Consider the following 18,003-nt stretch of genomic DNA (forward strand, 5'->3'; position numbering starts at 1 on the left):
CTGCTGCCTTGAGCCGACTTGATGCCTGGCATTAACCTTACCTAAGCTGGTGCCTAGTGCTATTTCATCATTAATTAACCAATGCTTCATTCAAGATCTGAAAATGGACTTCAGATTTTGGAGCTGGGGCTGTCAAATGGACAGTTGAAGAGATAGTTGCCCCTGATATCTGGGTCTCTATGGCAGTGCCAGCTTCCCTGGGCCACTCTGACACTCCCAGGGCAATAGTACAGTCTAATGGTGAGAGCCAACAGCCAGGAAACAGGATGTCTAGGCCTCCAATATGCAATTGAAACCTGTCCACAAGAGGGGGAGGGAAAGGGGTGATACAGGGACAGCTGGCGAAGCAAATAGAGCACCAGCCCCAGAGTCAGGAGGACTCAAGTTCAAATCAGATATTAGACACTTACTACCTGTGTGACCCTGGGCAAGTCACTTAACCCCATTGCCTCAAAAAAAAAAGTAGAATCAATAAAACAAAAGGGGGTGATGCTGCATAAATCCTGAAGGGAGCGATAAGATGAATAAGGCACTGGGAGAGCATTCCCCAGAGACACACAGGTTCTCCAAAATGTAGGACTGACATGGGGACATAGCTACAGAATTGGTCTTATGGAAAAGTGCCCAGGACAAATGCCAGTCAGCCGCAGCCTTCTCCCCTAGTGGTGAGGAAGGAAAGGAATCCAATGTCCTTCAACTTCTCCATCACCACACTAAAATAGAATTCACTGATAGCCAACAGTTCAAAGTAACAGTCTCCACAGATTTGTAAATATAAAGGCTTGAGCTAAAGCAGAGGACTTTCTGAGGTACAAATGGAGGTGCCCTTCAGGAGGTGGGCAATGTTGGGGAGGAGGGGGTCTCAAACCTGTAAAAAACATAGGTTAGATACCCTCAATCTACCCCTTCAACACATAGGCCACAGACTTTTAAAAATATTTTGATAACTGTATTTCTATATAATTGTTTTCCTTTGTAATTGTCCACATTTTGTTTTACCCATTTATGAACATTTTAAGAAAGGGTCCGTAAGTTTCATCAGAATGCTCTATGAGCACAAAAAAGGTTGAGAACTCCTGTCCTGGAGGTTAGCCCTACCCAGATGCTTGGAGACAGTGCAAGGGGGAGGGGGAGGCAGTGATGAATGACAAAGCCAGCTGACACCCTGCAGTGTCACCATGGCAGAAAACAAAGCTGAGGACAGATCAATTCTTGGGGGACCAAGTTGATTTTAATATTTCATTCTCAGACAGTGCTACTGAGAATTTTCTGGTATGAAGTCTGGGGGCATGGTGTAAAATCCACTTTCACACTGACTGAATGGCCCAGGGTGCAAGGTCCTTCACTGGACACTACGGAAAGCTAGTTTTAAGACAGTAGCTACAGAACCTCAATGACAAGTCCATGTTTGTCCCTGGCTAGGGGACACTGAGCATTGCTTTGGGTCTAGAATCAAGGGCTGCTTTGTACTCTTCTGCTCCCCTGCCCATACCCACCTCTGTTCTGCCTGAGTGAGGGATTACCTTAAGGATTTCTATTTGTGGCCCACCTCTTCTCCTCCTTAGATGGGGAACTTTTAGAGGCTAAGAATTCTTATGCCACTAGACTCTTCAAAGGCAGAGAACTAAGCTTCTTTCTTAATGCTCACCCCCTAGAGCTAGGTACACAAGGCACTCCATACAGAGATGACAAGTTCAATATTTCCCCCTTAGCTAAACTCCTTCATCCCACAATTCCTTAATTTTCTGTCTCCTCTCCTATTTCCAGCTATTATAGAAGTGGAAGATACAATACTTCATCTAGCGATGGGAGGAGCAGACAAAACTCCTGAATACCCACCATCACTCACAGCTCTCTTCCTCTACCTAGGTCAGGTTTTTTTGGGATAAAAGAAGCACAGTATGAAGTATGCTGCACTTGGAGTTAGAAGAAGCCGGGTTTCAGTGCTGTCTCCAACAATTACCAGCTGTGGGACCCATATGTCATCAGTTAATCTCACTGATCCTCATTGGTGAATGAGAGGCAATACTTGCCCTACTTGCAGGTATACCTCACAGGGTTGTTACAAGTAAAGTGATTTATAATTAGCTATGACTAGTATTCATTTCAAGCCAGGAAGGCCAGCAGCAGTAGCTGGGTCCCTGGTTTCCCATTCGTGTTTATACCAGGGTGCTAGGGGGCTTGGGTCAAAGGGCTCTTCTCCTCCCCCCCTTCAGTCCATCCCCAACCCCAAATTCTTCCCCATCCCATACAGACAACATCACAAGCTCTTAGGAGAGAAAGCACATTTATGGATGCTGAGCCCCACCCAGCTAAGTGTCTATTACAGAGTCAGAGGAAGCTGGCTCTCCAGTGCTAGGAACATCACTATTGTCTTTGTGCTGCTGTCTGATGTACTGATCCAACAAGGCCGTCAGCTGAAGGGGCTGGTGCTGTAGGAGTGAGCGGGTCTGAGACGGCAGGACGGTCAGGCCCCCTACCAGCTCACCCTGCATCAAAGACTGTGAGGGCAGTTTAGAGTAGTTCAGGAAACCTTGATAGCTGAGGATGGTGTCATCAATGCAGCCACCTGGAAGAAAATGAGGGAATGTCAGTCAACAGGCATTTTTGAAGTACTTATATGCCAAGTGCTGAGCTATACTCTGGAGACTACAGTAACAGTCCATGCCCTTAAGGACCATGCACTCTAATAGGGAGAGAGTGTTTAAATAAATAGCTACATACAAGGTATATATATATATATATATATATATATATATATATATATATATATATATATATATATATATATACAGAGGCATTAGCAACTAGGGGACCAGGAAAGGCCTCCTAAGGAAAGAAGGCTTTGACCTGAGTCATGAAGGAAGGAAGCTAGGGGAACTAAAAAGTGGAAGTGAGGAGGCAGAGTCTTCAAGGCCTGGAGAACAGCCTGCGCAAAGGTACAGAGGTGGGAAATGGAGTGTGGCATTTAAGGAACTCCCCAAAGGCCAGCTTAGGAAGCTGAACTGTGGAATACATGGAGAGAGAGGAAGGTGTAAGAAGGGTGGAAAGTCAGGAAGGGGCCACATAATGAAGTGCTCTAGATTTTTTTAGATTTGAAACAAAGGACTTTACACAAGGCATCCCAAAAGTTTTAGTGAAGTTTTTAAGCTTTGGAAGCTTAGAGGAAGGTGAAAGGGAGCCACTGGATAGGGCATGCAGAATGGACTGGAGTGGGGAGAGATCTGATGTGGGAAGACCAGTCAGAAGGCCACTTCGGGGAAGGGGTGTGTGTTGCTGAATTAGGGTGGTGGCCTGTGGGAATGGAGAGAAGGGGATAGATATAGGAGATCCTGTGAAGGCAACACCAAAACACAGCAGTGGACTGGATATGAAGGTGAATAAGAGCGAGGACTGAGAATGATGCTGAGGTCCTAAGCAGGAGGAAATAACAGGAGATTGGTGGGCCTCTTTGTAGCCTATCATCCACAAACCCCTCCTGGATTCGTCTACTGAACAAACGCTTTTCATCCCTGCCAAATAATAAGAGTTACATTTCTAGCTAGCATTTATATAGTGCTTTAAGGTTTGTAAGCACTTTACAAATATAATTTCATTTGATCCTGACAACAAATCTTCAGGGTAGGTGCTATTATTATCACCATTTTACAGATGAGGAAGCAGGCAAACAAAAGTGACTTGCCCAAAGTCACGTAGTAAGTGTCTGATGGGGCAGTTAGATGGCACAGTGAATAGAGCACCAGCCCTGGAATCAGGAGGACCTGGCCTCAGGCACTTATTAGTTGTGTGACCCTGAGCAAATCACTCAACAACAAAAATGTCCGAGGCCACTCCAGGTTGGCTACTTTAAGGTACTTTAAGGTCAAACATTCTTATTTGACTCTCAACAAGATTCTCTCATGCTGGCAATATATTCCCCAAATCTCTTTCACCTCCCAGCCTCTGATTAGGCAGTTGTAGTGACTTGACAAGTCTGTGTCTCCTCATTCCTCCCTCTTCCCCAACTAGTCCAGGAAGTCTTGCATTATTAATTCCATCTGACCCTAATCAACCTGTCACCTTAGCAATGGCATTTATGATTTGTCCTACACTATTGAGCATTTGGGTATATATACACACATAAGCACAAACACATATTTCAAATCTTCATTTATACATGTCCCAGTGTCCCCATTATCCTTGATGGCAGGGTACTAGGGGTTATGTCTCCCCAGTGCTCAGTAGAGGGTTATAGTAAGGACAGCAGATTCAGGGTACTGAGGAAGACTGAGGTTACCTGTACAATTTCACTAAAATGTTCCCTATAGCTCTCCCCTTGGGCCTGGTGGACTTTCCCTAGGTGCCCATTTCCACCCTTCAACAGTGCCTGGCCATTACCAGCCGAAGATATCACCAACTCCATCTCCCACCTCAGTCAGTCACGTCTCTCACCAAGTAGTGGAAGGACAGGCACACTCTTCAAGACCCGAAGCATCTCCTTGGCCTTGGGTTCTGAGCTCACCAGAAGCATGTTATGCCCAACAAAGAGAGGCAGCAGGTTTTGGTACTTAGATTCCTCCAGGAATGGCTTCAGGATCTGGGGTAGGAATAGCATAATTTGTGGCCAGGAACAGCCCATTCCCCCACACTCCAGCATTCAATACCTGTCAGCATGTGCATGGGAAATGGAAAGCCACCACATTCAGCCTAAATCTCTTTCTAGTTTACCCAGGGTGTTTCAGCTTAGGGAATAAGGAGAGGGAAACACACTGAGGCTCTAGTTTAGGAATGAGAAATTAGGGCAGGAAGTGATGCCAGACCCTTCCTTACTGAATTGGGAAAGACTTTCACAGAGATGTTGTGTTTCCGAAGCTGGTGCCTGACAAGGAGCTTGTCCTCGGCACTCAGGGCCACATTCTGACATACAGCAATCATTCGATTTTTTCTGAAAACTTCTGTCACTTCCTTCCGGAGCAGTCGATTCAAGCCCAATTCCTAAAGATTTAGGAGAGAGGCATTTTATGAACAACAGGTACTGAGTATTTGCTGGCCTTTTCCTACTCACACAGAAAAATACACAGACACACACACACACACACACACACACCAGTGGCATGGCTAACTCATAGAGCCCTATTTGGAGGCATGAACAAAGTGACTTCTGCAAGCCTTTCTGCAAAGTCTATAACCTCAGAATCAACAAATCCCCGAGTACATTTTTCATTTTAAAGTACTTGGGGTGGGCGGCTAGGTGGCATAGTGAGTAAAGCACCGGCCGGCCCTGAGTCAGGAGGACCCGAGTTCGGTTCAGGCCTCAGACACTTAACACCCACACACACACAAAAAAAGCAGCCGTGTAACCTTGGACAAGTTACTTAACCCCAATTGCCCTCCAAAAGGCAAAAAACAAAAATAAATGAAAACAATGAAAAAAGTATTTGGGGCCCTCCCAGAAGAGAGAACTGAAGCAAAGATCTAAGTAAATGGAGTTCTATTCACTCCTCGGCTTTGGCCAAGGAAACAAAGCTAACTGGATCTCAGGCATTCCTCCAGAGGCCTTGTACCCTTCCTTACCTCCGAGGGTGGCATGGGAGGGGAGGGCAGACAACGTGAGGGAATGGCAGGTTTGGGGGGGATATACTGGGTCAGTGCCATCAGCTTCTGTCGCTCAAAGTGCATAACTCGAAAATGTCGGGTGACAGCCTTGGAACCATGGCGAACAGTCTGGATGATGGGCAACTGGCCTGACAAGATAAGACGATAAAATAAGGTGTACCATGAATAAAAGGCATGGAGTTAAAATAAGTCCTCCTTCCCTCCTTCTCAAGAGAGATAATCACAGCCCTCAGCTGCAAAGCCCTTAACATAGTCAAAGCTTATTACCCTTATGTGACTTTGAAGCAATGACTTACTGTATGGAGCTTTTCCTTCTGACAATGCCCCCATTATCCTTATCCTCCTTCTGACAAGGAGGACAAGGGAGTGAAGTATTTTGATCTTTTCTGGAAAAATATCACAGTAATTATTGCTATTCCAGAGTTTGAGATAAAAGGAAGAGAAAACATGGTATATAATAAAGAGAACTAGAACTAAAGTCAGGAAGGGACAATTTCAGGGAAACTTGGGAAGAAAAATTGAGCAAGAACTACATGGAGAACAATTTACACAATGATACATTAAAGAGAAACAACTCTGAAAAACTTTAGAACATTAATCAATGCAATGAGAAACAATGAGTCCAAAAGACGCAGATGAAACATGCTATTCACCTCCTGACAGAAAGGTGATGAACATGAAGTGAAGAAAGAAACATTCATTTTTGGATTTGGTAATGTGGGGGGAAGCTAGATTATACAAGTATGTATTGAAAGCTTTATTTGTTCATTTGTTTTATTTGCTCAAAAAGGAAAGGAGAATAGTGGGGGTGATTAATTATTTAAATGCTTGTTTATGGAAAAGCTAAAAATTTTAATGCAATTTTTTAGAATGGACCTGAAGACTGAAAACCTGAGTCCAAATTCACTGAGTGACCCTGGGCAATTAATTCACTTTAACCTTTCTGAGCAGATTTTATATGTAAATGGAGATAAATTGTGTAAATTATTCTCCACCTAGTTCTTGCTCAATTTATCCTCCCATGTTTCCCTGAAATTGTCCATTCCTGACTTTAGTTCTAGTTCTTTATATTATGTACCACGTTTTCTCTTACTATTGTCTCAAACTCTAGAATAGTAATAACTGCTGTGATATTTTTCCAGAAAAGACCAAGTACCTTAAAGGCTTATTGTGAGGCTCATATAAGTTAATATATGAAGAATGTTCATAACCTTAAAGTCTTGGAAGTTATGTAAATAACATGTTTCCTTATTTACAAAATGAGAAGACTGAACTAGTTCATAAGACCAACAAATTTCAAGTTAGAAGGAGCTTAAGAAAAACAAACTAAGAGGAAACAGAAACCCAGAGAGGGAAAATGACTTGCCCAAGGTCACAAAAGTAGAAGAGTCAAGATTTGAACACAGGTTAAAACCAACCCCACTCTTCTTTGCATCTATGACCATCTGCTGGAGATAGTGACCTCCCCAAAAAGACCCAGAATGGAACCTTCACATCCCAGCATTCATTCAACAAGCATTTATTTACGTACCAGAACTGTGCTAGGCAATAGGAATATAAAACAAAAAATATAACAAAAAAAGAAACAGTTCCTGTCCTCAGAAAGCTTACATTCTGTTGAGAAGAAACAACACAGATGGAGATACAAACTACACACAAAGGATTACATATGGCAGCAAGGGAAGACCCTAAATAATTGGGGGAATCTGGGGAAGTCCTGCTTAAGGCGTGGGGCATGAGCTAAGCCTTGAAAGAAGCTGGAGATTCTAAGAGACCGAGGTGAGGGGCGGATGCTTTACAGGCAGGGGGAACAGCCTGCATAAAGGCGTGGAGGTGGGAGATGGGATGTCCAGTCCTATGGTGTGAGGAAAGCGAGGCCAGTCTGGCTGAAAGTGTACTAAGTCTGGAAAGGCGGTATGGGGCCTGACGGTGAACGGCTTTTCATTCCATAGGGGGGTGTTTATAGTTGTTCCTAGGGACAAGGCAAGTCCCCTGGAGCTTCTATCCCAGCCTAGTTGTGGGTTCACAGTAGTGGTCCCGCGAGTAAGATCCTACCCTGGGGATAATGCTGGGGATCACACTGGAAGAAGCCTGCTGGGGTCAGGGGTCACCGAGGCCGCCTGGAATCAGGGAAGTAACTGCCTGGGTCGAGGTCACGGATGTGGGAAAAGGTCGGCAAGGACGCCAGGCCTCCGGGGTCCTTGGCTAAAGGGCCCCGGGCGTCTCCCAGGCTGCTCCGTGATGACGCTCCCCGCTCCTTACCAGCTCGGGGCCGGAGGCGGCGGCCCAAGGCTCCAACCACAGCCACCGCCATCTACGCCCAAGGTCCGTACGGGTCCCGGTTGGAGACAGAAGGAACAGAGGATCATGGGGCTACCGGCTCAGAACCGGAAGCTGTAGCACTGCACGGGGGAGGAGCCTGCGACAACCTTCCGAACTCCTTTCCTCTCCTTTTCCCGGTCCCGCCCCGCTTCCTAGAGATCACGCTAGCGCAGGCGCAGATCAAAGCGTCTTCGTCTCCTAGCAACGAGGTCCGGGTGCAGAGAACTGACCTTTTCTTGTGTCTGCAGGTTCCTGAGCAGCCCCAAACCCGCACTGCAGCGTCTCCCCGTGGCGGTCTTCCAGATTGCTGCTCCCTGAGCTCCCCTTGAGATTTTCTTTAATCCTGCCCATTGCTTCTCAAAGCTTGTCACCCTTTCTCCTTCCCATTCCATCAAGGGTGACCCCACCTCCCTCCCCTGGTATCCCTCCCCCAGTATCCCTCCCCCAGATCTCAGAACTGCCTCTCCCCCTCTCCTCACCTCACTCCTGGCTCCAGTATCCCCAAACGCTCCAAATCTGCTTTCTTCCGTCCTGCTCCTGGACTTCAGTCCCCACCCCCCAAAGGAAGCTATGCATGGAGGTAACCAGACAGATGTGCTGTAGGTTTTCCCTGCTCAACCCGACCTTTGAGGGTCAACACCTAATTCACTTCTAGGAAGGGTGTGACTCTGGGCCCTCTTTTCTTTATAGTTGTTCCTGCTCAGAGCCCTGTGGGCGTCTGTATTTCTGATGCCCTCATTGCCAGGAGGAACTTGGCCTTCACAAAAGATGAGGATCCTTCAGCAGTGAGGTGAGTATCTAATGGGTTAGGAGGTGAATCCAAGGGCTCCTTGTTCTGTCCCAGCCAAAATTCCTAAACTCAATTCTTTACCATCCCCCTTCTTCACTTCCTTCTATATTCCTCTCCATTAAAAAAAAAACAAAACCTGCTGAGACTGGGAAAAGTCAGCTTCTTTGGGCCACTTGAAAAAGAGTTGGAAAAAAATTGGGTATGGCAATTTGCCTACAGAAATCATGTTATCCATGTCCTTGCCTCCTGGTGTCTTGAAAGAAAACTCTTCAGAGACATCTTTCTTCTAATTTCCTTTTCAAAAGTTTTACAATTCTTCTTGAGGACTCCCTGAAATCCTTCCCATTGCTATTTCTGCTACTCTGGAGACCCAAAGTGCAGCCTATGCCAGGGTCTGACAACCCTTAATACAAACATAAGGATATTCTTGCTGAGAGCTAATCGAAATCCTTCAGCCCTGCTTCCCTCCTGGGAAATACTATTTCTGGCTCTGAGAAACTGAAGATGTGCATGTATCACTCTACCATGGCTGCCTCTCTTCTCAGGCCCCGGGCTCTCACTGCACTTCAGACTGTTCGCCTAGACCGAGAGGGCATTGGCTATATTGGAAACTTGGAAGGTCTCCGAGCCATTCACAGTCTCTATCTTCAAGAGGTGGGTTTTCCCACCCACCCCAGGGGACTATGGCACCTTAGCTAAGAAGGGCATGAAAAAAGACCCCTTTGTACAGCAGCCTGATCAGACTCCATCTGAAGTTTTGTGTTCAGTTCTTGGGGTTACATCTTAGGAAGCTAAGGACAAATAGGAGCGTACCCAGAGGAGGGTGACCAAGAGAGAGAGAAGACTGGAAAACTCACTATACAATAATTATCTGAAGCATGGGGTGTATATTCCATAGAGAAGAGAAGATTTAGGGGTACCCATGGTATCCATCCTCAGAGTAACACTACTGAGAAGAACAAAGTAGGGTGCCCCAGTGGAAAGTGTGCTAGATTAGGAGTTAGAGATTCTGGGTTCAAGCCCTGCCCCTTACATTACTACCTGTACCAGTCACAATTTTCACTGGACCTCAATTCCACCATTTGTAAAAGAGGCTGTGCTTGGATGACCTTTATAGTGCCAATATTATGAAGACAGAAGTTAGAGACAGAATTTAGGTAGATGGAAAATTTTTCCTGATACTTGGTACCATATCTTGATAGAGAAGTAGCCAAGAAATGAACTGATTTGTGAGAGAGTGAATTCCCTATCACTGGAAGCAAAGACCATTTGTCTAGACTGTTGTGATTCGTGTTTCAGTTATAGATTGGATTAAGTAACTGAAAGGTTCCTACCTAGCTCTGAGAATCTGTGATTCTATAAATCCATTCTGTCCACTCTTCTGCCTTTTGGAAGACCTTCCTTCAGATAATCTTGACTGGATGAAACAAAGGCCTGAAAAGGAGACCCTGCACTCCTACTTGATAGTGCCATGCCCTCTTCATCAGGTAGTTCTTTCTGATGTCTAGCCCAAATTTCTTATGTTGCAGTCTAACCCTCTTATGGAAATCAGCAACTTAGCCTCTTTCCCTACCCCTTCTAAGAAAAAGACTGCTTCCTTTTGGCTCCTTCATCTTCTCTCCTACATATTGAATAATACCAGTTCCTTTACCAAATTGGATAAAAAAATAATTGAGTGCCTACTATACATGAGATAGCAGTGCTTTTCCAATTTCCCTATCTCTCCTTGGTCTAGTCTCTCTGTCCCCTACATTCTGACTGTAGTACCAGAACAGATGTGCTGGAGTGGGGTGGGGTTGCTGTAGGTACCAGGTCCAACCAGTCCTGAATATAACAGCTATAGCCGGTAGGATGGTTACAGGTGATGAATGGGAAGGTCCCAGAACTAAGGGCTGAAAGGGTGAAGATTATTCCAAACAAGTAATTGGAAAAAAAAGGTGCTTTGCTAACCTTATGGTGCTATATAAATGTGAGTTATTATTGTTATCTGCATTTCCCCAGCATAGGAAGACACCCCCCAGGTGCTTGGATTAGAGGAGAGGAGAGAATGCTTCTGGCTTTTGTTTCTTTTTTTACTTCTCCTCACCTTCATGTTTCTTATTACAGAACAAGATCCAGAGAATTGAGAACTTAGACTGTCTCCCTTGCTTACGGTAGGTGATGCAGTTCATCCCCCTGGCTTGTGCAGGTCTTGGGATACCCACCAAGAGTCCCAAGACAGAACAGGTAGCCGAGCTTCCCCTTATTTTCCAGCATCCACTCCTCTGCACTCCACTGTTTCCCAAACCATGTCTTGTCCCTTTCCTGGACTATTCTGATTAGCTGCTTGTGTCTCTATTTCCCTTCTCCCCCAGCTTCCTAACCCTAGCAGGAAACAAGATCCAACAAGTAGAAAACCTTCATGGTCTCCAGCAGCTGCAGCTTCTGGATTTGTCTCACAACCAAATTGCAACATTGCAACTAGGTAGGAGACCCCTTTGTCCTGGCACAGGGGACTGAGGCCTCATCCCTATTCACTGCTCTCCCAATCCCACTTCCCCCAAGTTTCAAAAGAGCAGGGTAGGGTTGAGGGGCATATCATAAGTGATTGCAAAAAACTTGCCACTTGGCACAGATGGGAGTGAGAAGAGACTGGTCTTAAATGACTTCCTTTTCTTCCTTCTGCCTGTGTAGCCGAGCTTCCCCAGAACCTCCTAGTTCTTAATCTTTCTGGGAATGACTGTACCAAGCAGGATAGCTACAGGTAAGTAAATGGCTACAAGTAAGTAAGAGAGAGCCAGACCTAAAGACTGAAAGAACCAAGCTGTCTATAGGAGAGAGACAACATATTCTCTGCTCTCCCACCACTTCCCAATGATCCCCAAGCCCTGGCCCTTCTTGCTTAGACTACCTCAGAAGGACTGCTTTGTTTCTATAGGCCCCAGCCTGGTCCAGGTCTCGTGTGATGAGGACTGCACACCTGCAGCTTCCTGCAAGCTCACCTCCTCACAATCTAGCTAGATTGTTTATCTTGAGGTGCAGAGTGAGGGGCTGTTTCTTCTGCCTCCTTAATACCTTGGATGAGGGCATACCCAGGATGCACCTCTCCAATAGAATGCTATCTTTTTTTTCCTGTAGGGAAATGGTGATCGAGTCATTACCTAGGCTTCTGGATCTAGATGGTGAGAGGGTGCCTGGATGTGAGGACCTAGAGGAGGAGGACAGAGTAACAGACACCCAGGACGAGTTCCCTGAGTTGAACGGCCCCTTCTGTGCTGAGCGAGGTGATTGTTCTTTCTCCCAAACCCCTCTTTCCTCATCTTTACAGATGGCCAGGCAGATAGGGATGTGAGAAGGGAATAGGGAAGTCAAGATAATGTCACCACAGCAGCAGGGTCACTGGCAAGAGAGAGAAGGGGGTAGATCTGAGCCAGCTCAAGAATGAGAATTCATGGCACTGTATGTGGGCTTTTGTCATAAACGTATTTAATGCCTTAGTCTTCCACCAAACCTCCACATTCTTTGCTTTGTAACCCCATCAGTCTCTTGGGGGGAGAAGTTTATATTAGAAGCTTCGATGTTTTTCCAGACACTCTAGCTCCTCAGAGCCCACAACTTCCACAGTAAATCCAGAGCATGTCAGCTGGGGCACAGGCCCATTGCTGGACCACCTCCTGCCCCAGAGTGCTAAATTCAAAGGACATTGTCCGAATTTATATTCTGTTAGCACTTTAGAAACAATGGAGCTTAGCTACTAGGCTTCAAGCCTAATTAATTTTAAAAGAATGGAAGTCCAACACTGGCTTCATGTTTGGATCCTTAAGTCTCCACCTCATGGAAGAGAGTATCACGGTAGTTACTGTGACTTCTGGTTTAAGTCAGTGTGTGCTTGTGAGAACCACGTGGGCCTAGCCTTTTTTTTTTATGTGGAGGAAGTAAAAAATAAAATAATAAGAGAATGCAGAGATGCCAGATGAGCTCCTCCTTGACTCTAGGGCAGATCCCTCATGTGCACCTCAGGCTGTTTACCTGGAGATTGATTTGTGCTACTTGTCCCAGCTATGACAGCAGCTGGGTGCAGCTCTGCATCCAGCCTCGTCTTTCTGAATTGAGAGTTCTGGATCTGTACTTCCTTCTCCTACAGGCTTCCTCGAGGAACTGGAACAGGAGCTGGCCAGTCATAGGGACAGGAGGCTAAGGGAGACCCTGATGGAACATGAGATGAGAATGGCATTGAAGCCTGTGACCACTGACCTCTCACTGCTGCCAGGGGCCCCTCCCTCCAAGAGCTACAGCCCATCCCCAGTGTCTCGGCAAGCCAGAGCAGGAGCCAGCCCCACTGCCACTTCCCCTGGGCAACCTTCTGCTATCAGGAAACCTCATGGCCCAGACAGCCAGAGGCAAAGCAATACAGCCCAGGTGGAGAAAAGGGGAAGGCTGACCACAGGCCCCCAGGCCAAAGCTCAATGTGCTACCAGAATGACAACCATCAGAGCCCAGAAATAGTGGGGCTCTTTCCACCCCACCTTTTCTCTCCCAACAAAGCCACAGGAGGAATAAAAGGGTGGGAAATAAGAATGGTCAACGTCTTTAAATTCCCATTCCCTGACAGAAGCTCATTCCTAATAAAGGGTCTCTGGCTCCCAATGTTCCTTTCACATTACTGAGTGGGGAAGTTAAGATTGGGCACCTGGGTGACCTGCCTGACCACTTCTCCCAAAGCAGACCAAGGGTTAAAATGTAGTGAATGGGGAAAAGAAAAACAAGTTTATTGAGTCAGAATGTCAGGTCAGGGCAAGGTCCAGGGTGAGTGAAGAAAATGCAACCTGATGAACAAGGAAATCTGGGTCAAAGGGAGAGGCTCCGCTGGAACGGCTATGGTTGTTGGCCATAAGCTTGACTCTCCTTTTCTACAAAGGCCTGGAAGAGGCTGGCCAGCTGCTGGGGAGATAGAGTCCTTTCCCCAGCCAGTAGCTTCCTCAGAGCCTCCTGTCCTTCCTGCTCCAGATCCTGCTGTTTCTTCTGGAGCTGCAGTCCTTGTTCCTACCCAGAAGAGACAGAGATTAACCCCCAGGATGGAACTTACATAGAGGGCAAGGAGGAACCTGTACCCTCTTGTCCTTTGGGGTAGTGAGGGGTATGGTGGAGGTGAGGATGAAGGGGGAGAAAGAGAAGAAAGAAACAGTGGTCCAAGATGCTATATAGCATCAATCATGACAGGAGCGAACCCGACCAGCTTTGGAACCTTATGCCCAGTTGTCCAGGAGCCCAGCTGACCACAGCAATGAGGAAAGGGGCCTTGTTTCTTTCCAGGAGTTTATACTAATCTCTCAGATTAATTCCCTTTCCTCACCTGGTCACTCTCCATCAGTCCCAGAGCTGCTTGGTGCCCACGGTAGAGTGGGTGTCGGCGATCCACCTGGGTCTGAAAGCGTGGGTGAATCCGGACAGGATCTTTGTCCCCAAAAGTAGGGGACAACACCTGGGGGGCCTGAGCCACCCCATGCCCAAACACAAAGGGTTTGAACACTGACCTACAGGGATAAGGGAGATGTAAGTTGATTGGCTTCATCCTGGCTCCCTTTCCCAAATTCTATTGACCTTCTCCCCGCATCTATTCCCTCTTAAATTCTGTGGGTCTGACTGCTGATTTCCCCAGCCTCCCACTTCCCTTTCCCCAGCACCTGGAGGGATCTGGTGTGGCAGTGAAAAAATGAACACAGGGCTGGGTGGGGTCTTGGGGCAGGACAGACACCATGCTGGCTGTAGTTCGGAAGCCTCCAGAATCCATACAGATGCCACTCTCCTTATTCCGAAGGATGCCCATCATTGTCATAGCTGTGATACCACCTGCTAAGGCCATGAATAAGAAGGTCAGCCAAGCCCCCAATGCTTGACAGAACCCAAGACAGGTGTCCCAGTTGGGAACTCATCCCCCCCACCCCAGAGTATAAGGCAAAGATGCTTGGATCTCAAGGTGAGATACTGTGCCCAAACCCTGCCTTCTTTATAGCCTCATAACCACCTCTTTTGACCCCATCTGAATACCTTGATGCTGCTTCAGGAGCTCCTGGCCAGCCTGGAATCGGGCCTTGGCAGCCTCCATTCGAGCAGGCTGATGGACCAGTGAGAAGACATGGGCAAAGTCAAAGGTAGTTTGCCCATCCCACCAGCCCTGTTTCTGGGCATGGGCCCGCAGCTCTGGGTGTTCAGCAGTGATATCTGTGTCAATGCTCAGTTGGTTGGAGATGTTCCTGGTGCCCTCTGCAGGGTTGGAAAAGGTCAGAGTCTGTGGGGTTATGGTGGAGCCCTGGTCACTCCATACTCAGTATCACCTCTTCCTGAGGTACTTGACAATCCCTCCTGGATTCTTCCTCACCTCCCTAACCCCACCCCAGCCATTCTCTCACTTTCTTCCATTTACTCCATCTGAGGGAACCTAAAGTTAGGCAAAGAGTGGTCCTTCAGGAGAGTTGGGTGGAATCTCTCACCTTGGATCTTCTGTGCGGCCCATAGCTTCCCAGCTGTTTCCAGCACCCAGGCCTCTTTCCGGTCAGCCAGCAGAAAGGTGTTGTGGTAGCAGAAGGGGGTAGGGTCCTCTCGGCAGCTGCCCCCCTGTCCATAATGCTCCAGCAAGTTGGTGATGACCTTCAAGGCTTCCTGGGCTGAGCTGCCCCGTTCCAATCCTAACCTAATAAAGAAAGTAGCCCAAGGGGCAGGTATTTGGGGTACCCCACAGGGTACCCCACAGCAGCTGTCAGGACCAAAAGATTGGAGCTATTTACTCAAGTTTACACAGTCCAACAGCCAGAATTAGTCACTCTACCAGACCTGCACGCTACGTATATGCTGAATACCAGACTAACCTCCAGAGAAAAAAGAGTTCCTACCCTCAGAGAGCTGCTAGTCTAAAGGGAAATATATATGTCCCAGCCTTCAGGGAGTTTCTAATCTGTTGGGGTCATCCTTGCAACTAGGATGGAAACATGGACACGTGTAGATTGTCTCCTCAGCTGGATGGGGAAGAAAGATGTGTAGAAAGCTAAGGTATACTTAGGTTTACTCATGCCAAAACTCATGAGGTGGCAAGAACTAAACTGTTGGTAGGAATAAGGGATCTGCTTTGTTCTTATCTCTTCTCATTCCTGGGAATTTATAACAACTGACAGTTATATAGCACTTTATGATTTCAAAATGTTTTATGTACATTTCCTTATGACAACCCTGTGTGGTAGCTAATGTAGCTAATGGTAGCTATAATTTTACCATCATTGAGATATGAATTTAGATACTGATCCACATATTGAAATTCTCCCTCAGACACTAGCTGTGTGACTTAGCAAATCACAACCTCTATTTGCCTTGGTTTCCTCTTTCCTCCTCTGTAAAATGGGGATCATTTTCCAACCTGGTTGTAAGAATCAATTGAAATAATATTTGTAAAAGCACTTTGCAAACTTTAAGACATTAGATAAATGCTAGCTATTCTTTTTACATAGATTTGGAAGCTGAGGATCAAAGAGATAAATTGCTTGCCAGTGACTGATCACTCACCTCCAATCAAAGGCAGAGTCTGAACCCAGCCCACTCCCAACTCCAGAACTTTCCCCCCTATACCCAGAGGGGAGAGCCTTAGTCTCAAACAGTAACCTGGGTCCCTCACCTGAGCAGGTCCATGCCCAGAAGAGCCTCTTCCTGACCCACTGGTTCTTGTGTCCATACAGCTTCATTGCCAATGCAGACACCGTGTTCGTTGGCACCCATCTCAGCCCCCCACAGCCAGGCTGGCCGGCTTAGTATCATTGCGTGTGTTCTCTCCACTTGATCCACCTCGATGTATGTGCACTGGGGAGGGAACAGGTCTAGTCGGTGGGTGGGTTTGGGTATATTTAGTTTTCCTCCCTTTCTCTCACTTAAGATCACAGATTCTTAGATCTGGGAAAGGGATCTTAAGAGGACAATTAGTCCAACCCCTCATTTTACAGATAAAGAAACTGAGGCTAGGGATGTGTCGAGAAGTGACTTGCTCAAGGTTCCACAGGTATTGTCAGAGATGGGATCTGAACCCATGTCCTGACTATTATATTACAGGCAGAGTCTCCCTCCTAACCCCATACTCACCTGGAGCCGGCTCCCTGGGGCATGGGTCTCGGAAGGGACCAACACCACCTCTTGCACCTCATCCCGGGGCCGGTCTGAGTTTTTGGCAAAGATGACGGCAGGGATGGCGGAGGCCGGGGGGAGGGAGACAAAGCTGTCACAAGAGCAGGGGTCATCGGACACGTACGGAGATGCCATAGCCTGTAGGGCAGGGAGAGTTAGCCCCTGCGGGGCTCCCCCACTGACACTGAAGAGTCCCCTGACCCTCAAACCGTGGCTTCCCCTGACCTGTCCTTCACTGCAGACCCAAGCCCTCCCCGACTAGCGGGTTCCGGAGTAGCGGCTCTGTCCACCCACACGCGGGGGCAGAACACTCTCTGTCTCCACCGCGTGCCCACGGTCTGTTACTGGGACGCAAACAGGTTCACACAGGAGCCCGGCACTCCTCTGATGGAGTGTACGGAGACTCACGGTCACGCATGTCTCTGCAAACCTTGGAACTCTCAGCGCGTCTCCCCTCCCCCCACTTCAAATACATATCAAATACATATTCGCCCTCCTCCCCCCAAAAAAGCCATACACACACATACTGCACTGAACAGCTTCCCTTTTTTCTCCCCCAGTGCATGTCCAGGGACGTCCCTTCAGCGGTCCCTTCCCCCCAGTACTCTCCAAGATCCCCAGACCCAGGTAGAGCTGTTACCTCCTCCGCCAGTGGCCCCAGGAAGGTCGGGCAAGAGGGCGGATCCACCGCCCGGCCTCTCAATCTGCAGTTCTCGCCTTGTCCACCAGGATGCGCGCCAGCATCACCTCCGCGGGGGGAGCCTTCCACCCAGTCCCGCCCCGCCCCGCCCTATCTCATCCCCAGCTTGATCTGACACCCAGCCCCGCCCTGTCTGCTACCAAAGGAGGAGGGATACTTCCTTATCAAGCTCATTTCTTCACCTTCTCCCAGAGGATGCTGAGGCTGGAAGTGATGGATTCAGGGAAGCAGCAGGGAGAATTCCAGATTCCTGCTATACAGGGTGTTCCAAGAGTCTTAGTTCAGTTTTTAACTATTAAAAGCTTATTGAAGGGGGGCGGCCAGGTAGCACAGCAAGTAAGAGCACCGGCTCCAGTGCTGAGAAGACCTGGAGATCGAATCCCGGGCTCAGACACTTAGCACCCACCCAGAAACACCTGGCCGTGTAACCTTGAGCAAGTTACTTAACCCCAAT

General features: G+C 47.5%; 3 protein-coding genes across 6 annotated transcripts; 1 reads left to right on the forward strand and 2 right to left on the reverse strand.

Moving 5' to 3' along the window:
• Positions 1-2,270: 2,270 nt before the first annotated feature.
• Positions 2,271-7,999, reverse strand: MRPL10 (mitochondrial ribosomal protein L10). Of its 2 annotated transcripts, none has more exons than XM_069064314.1 (5): positions 7,858-7,999; positions 5,554-5,723; positions 4,810-4,974; positions 4,432-4,576; positions 2,271-2,569 (listed from the first exon to the last, which is right to left on the reverse strand). In XM_069064314.1, the coding sequence occupies exons 1-5, from the start codon at positions 7,907-7,909 to the stop codon at positions 2,313-2,315; spliced, it is 789 nt and encodes a 262-aa protein (XP_068920415.1). In that variant the 5' UTR covers positions 7,910-7,999; the 3' UTR covers positions 2,271-2,312. The 2 variants fall into 2 exon arrangements, with proteins under 2 accessions (XP_068920415.1, XP_068920416.1); XM_069064315.1 differs by lacking the exon at positions 7,858-7,999 and adding an exon at positions 7,651-7,823.
• A 488-nt stretch (positions 8,000-8,487) lies between these two features.
• LRRC46 (leucine rich repeat containing 46) lies at positions 8,488-13,302 on the forward strand. The gene is made up of 8 exons (XM_069064452.1): positions 8,488-8,497; positions 8,608-8,707; positions 9,253-9,361; positions 10,814-10,860; positions 11,062-11,171; positions 11,381-11,450; positions 11,825-11,970; positions 12,831-13,302. Exons 1-8 carry the CDS (start codon positions 8,488-8,490, stop codon positions 13,190-13,192), a joined length of 954 nt encoding a protein of 317 aa, XP_068920553.1. The 3' UTR covers positions 13,193-13,302.
• A 132-nt stretch (positions 13,303-13,434) lies between these two features.
• On the reverse strand, positions 13,435-17,606 carry SCRN2 (secernin 2). 3 transcript variants are annotated; one of them, XM_069064297.1, is made up of 8 exons: positions 17,490-17,606; positions 16,808-16,987; positions 16,350-16,531; positions 15,178-15,377; positions 14,735-14,950; positions 14,371-14,536; positions 14,040-14,220; positions 13,435-13,729 (listed from the first exon to the last, which is right to left on the reverse strand). In XM_069064297.1, exons 2-8 carry the CDS (start codon positions 16,982-16,984, stop codon positions 13,562-13,564), a joined length of 1,290 nt encoding a protein of 429 aa, XP_068920398.1. In that variant the 5' UTR covers positions 16,985-16,987; positions 17,490-17,606; the 3' UTR covers positions 13,435-13,561. The 3 variants fall into 3 exon arrangements, with proteins under 3 accessions (XP_068920398.1, XP_068920396.1, XP_068920397.1); XM_069064295.1 differs by having other exon boundaries at positions 14,371-14,539; XM_069064296.1 differs by having other exon boundaries at positions 14,371-14,539; positions 17,377-17,493.
• Between the last annotated feature and the right edge of the window lie 397 nt (positions 17,607-18,003).

The sequence above is a fragment of the Petaurus breviceps genome, unplaced genomic scaffold, assembly GCF_028583685.1.
Source record: "Petaurus breviceps papuanus isolate PSGF00001 unplaced genomic scaffold, PetGlider_PUasm1.0 90630, whole genome shotgun sequence".
NCBI lineage: Eukaryota > Metazoa > Chordata > Mammalia > Diprotodontia > Petauridae > Petaurus > Petaurus breviceps.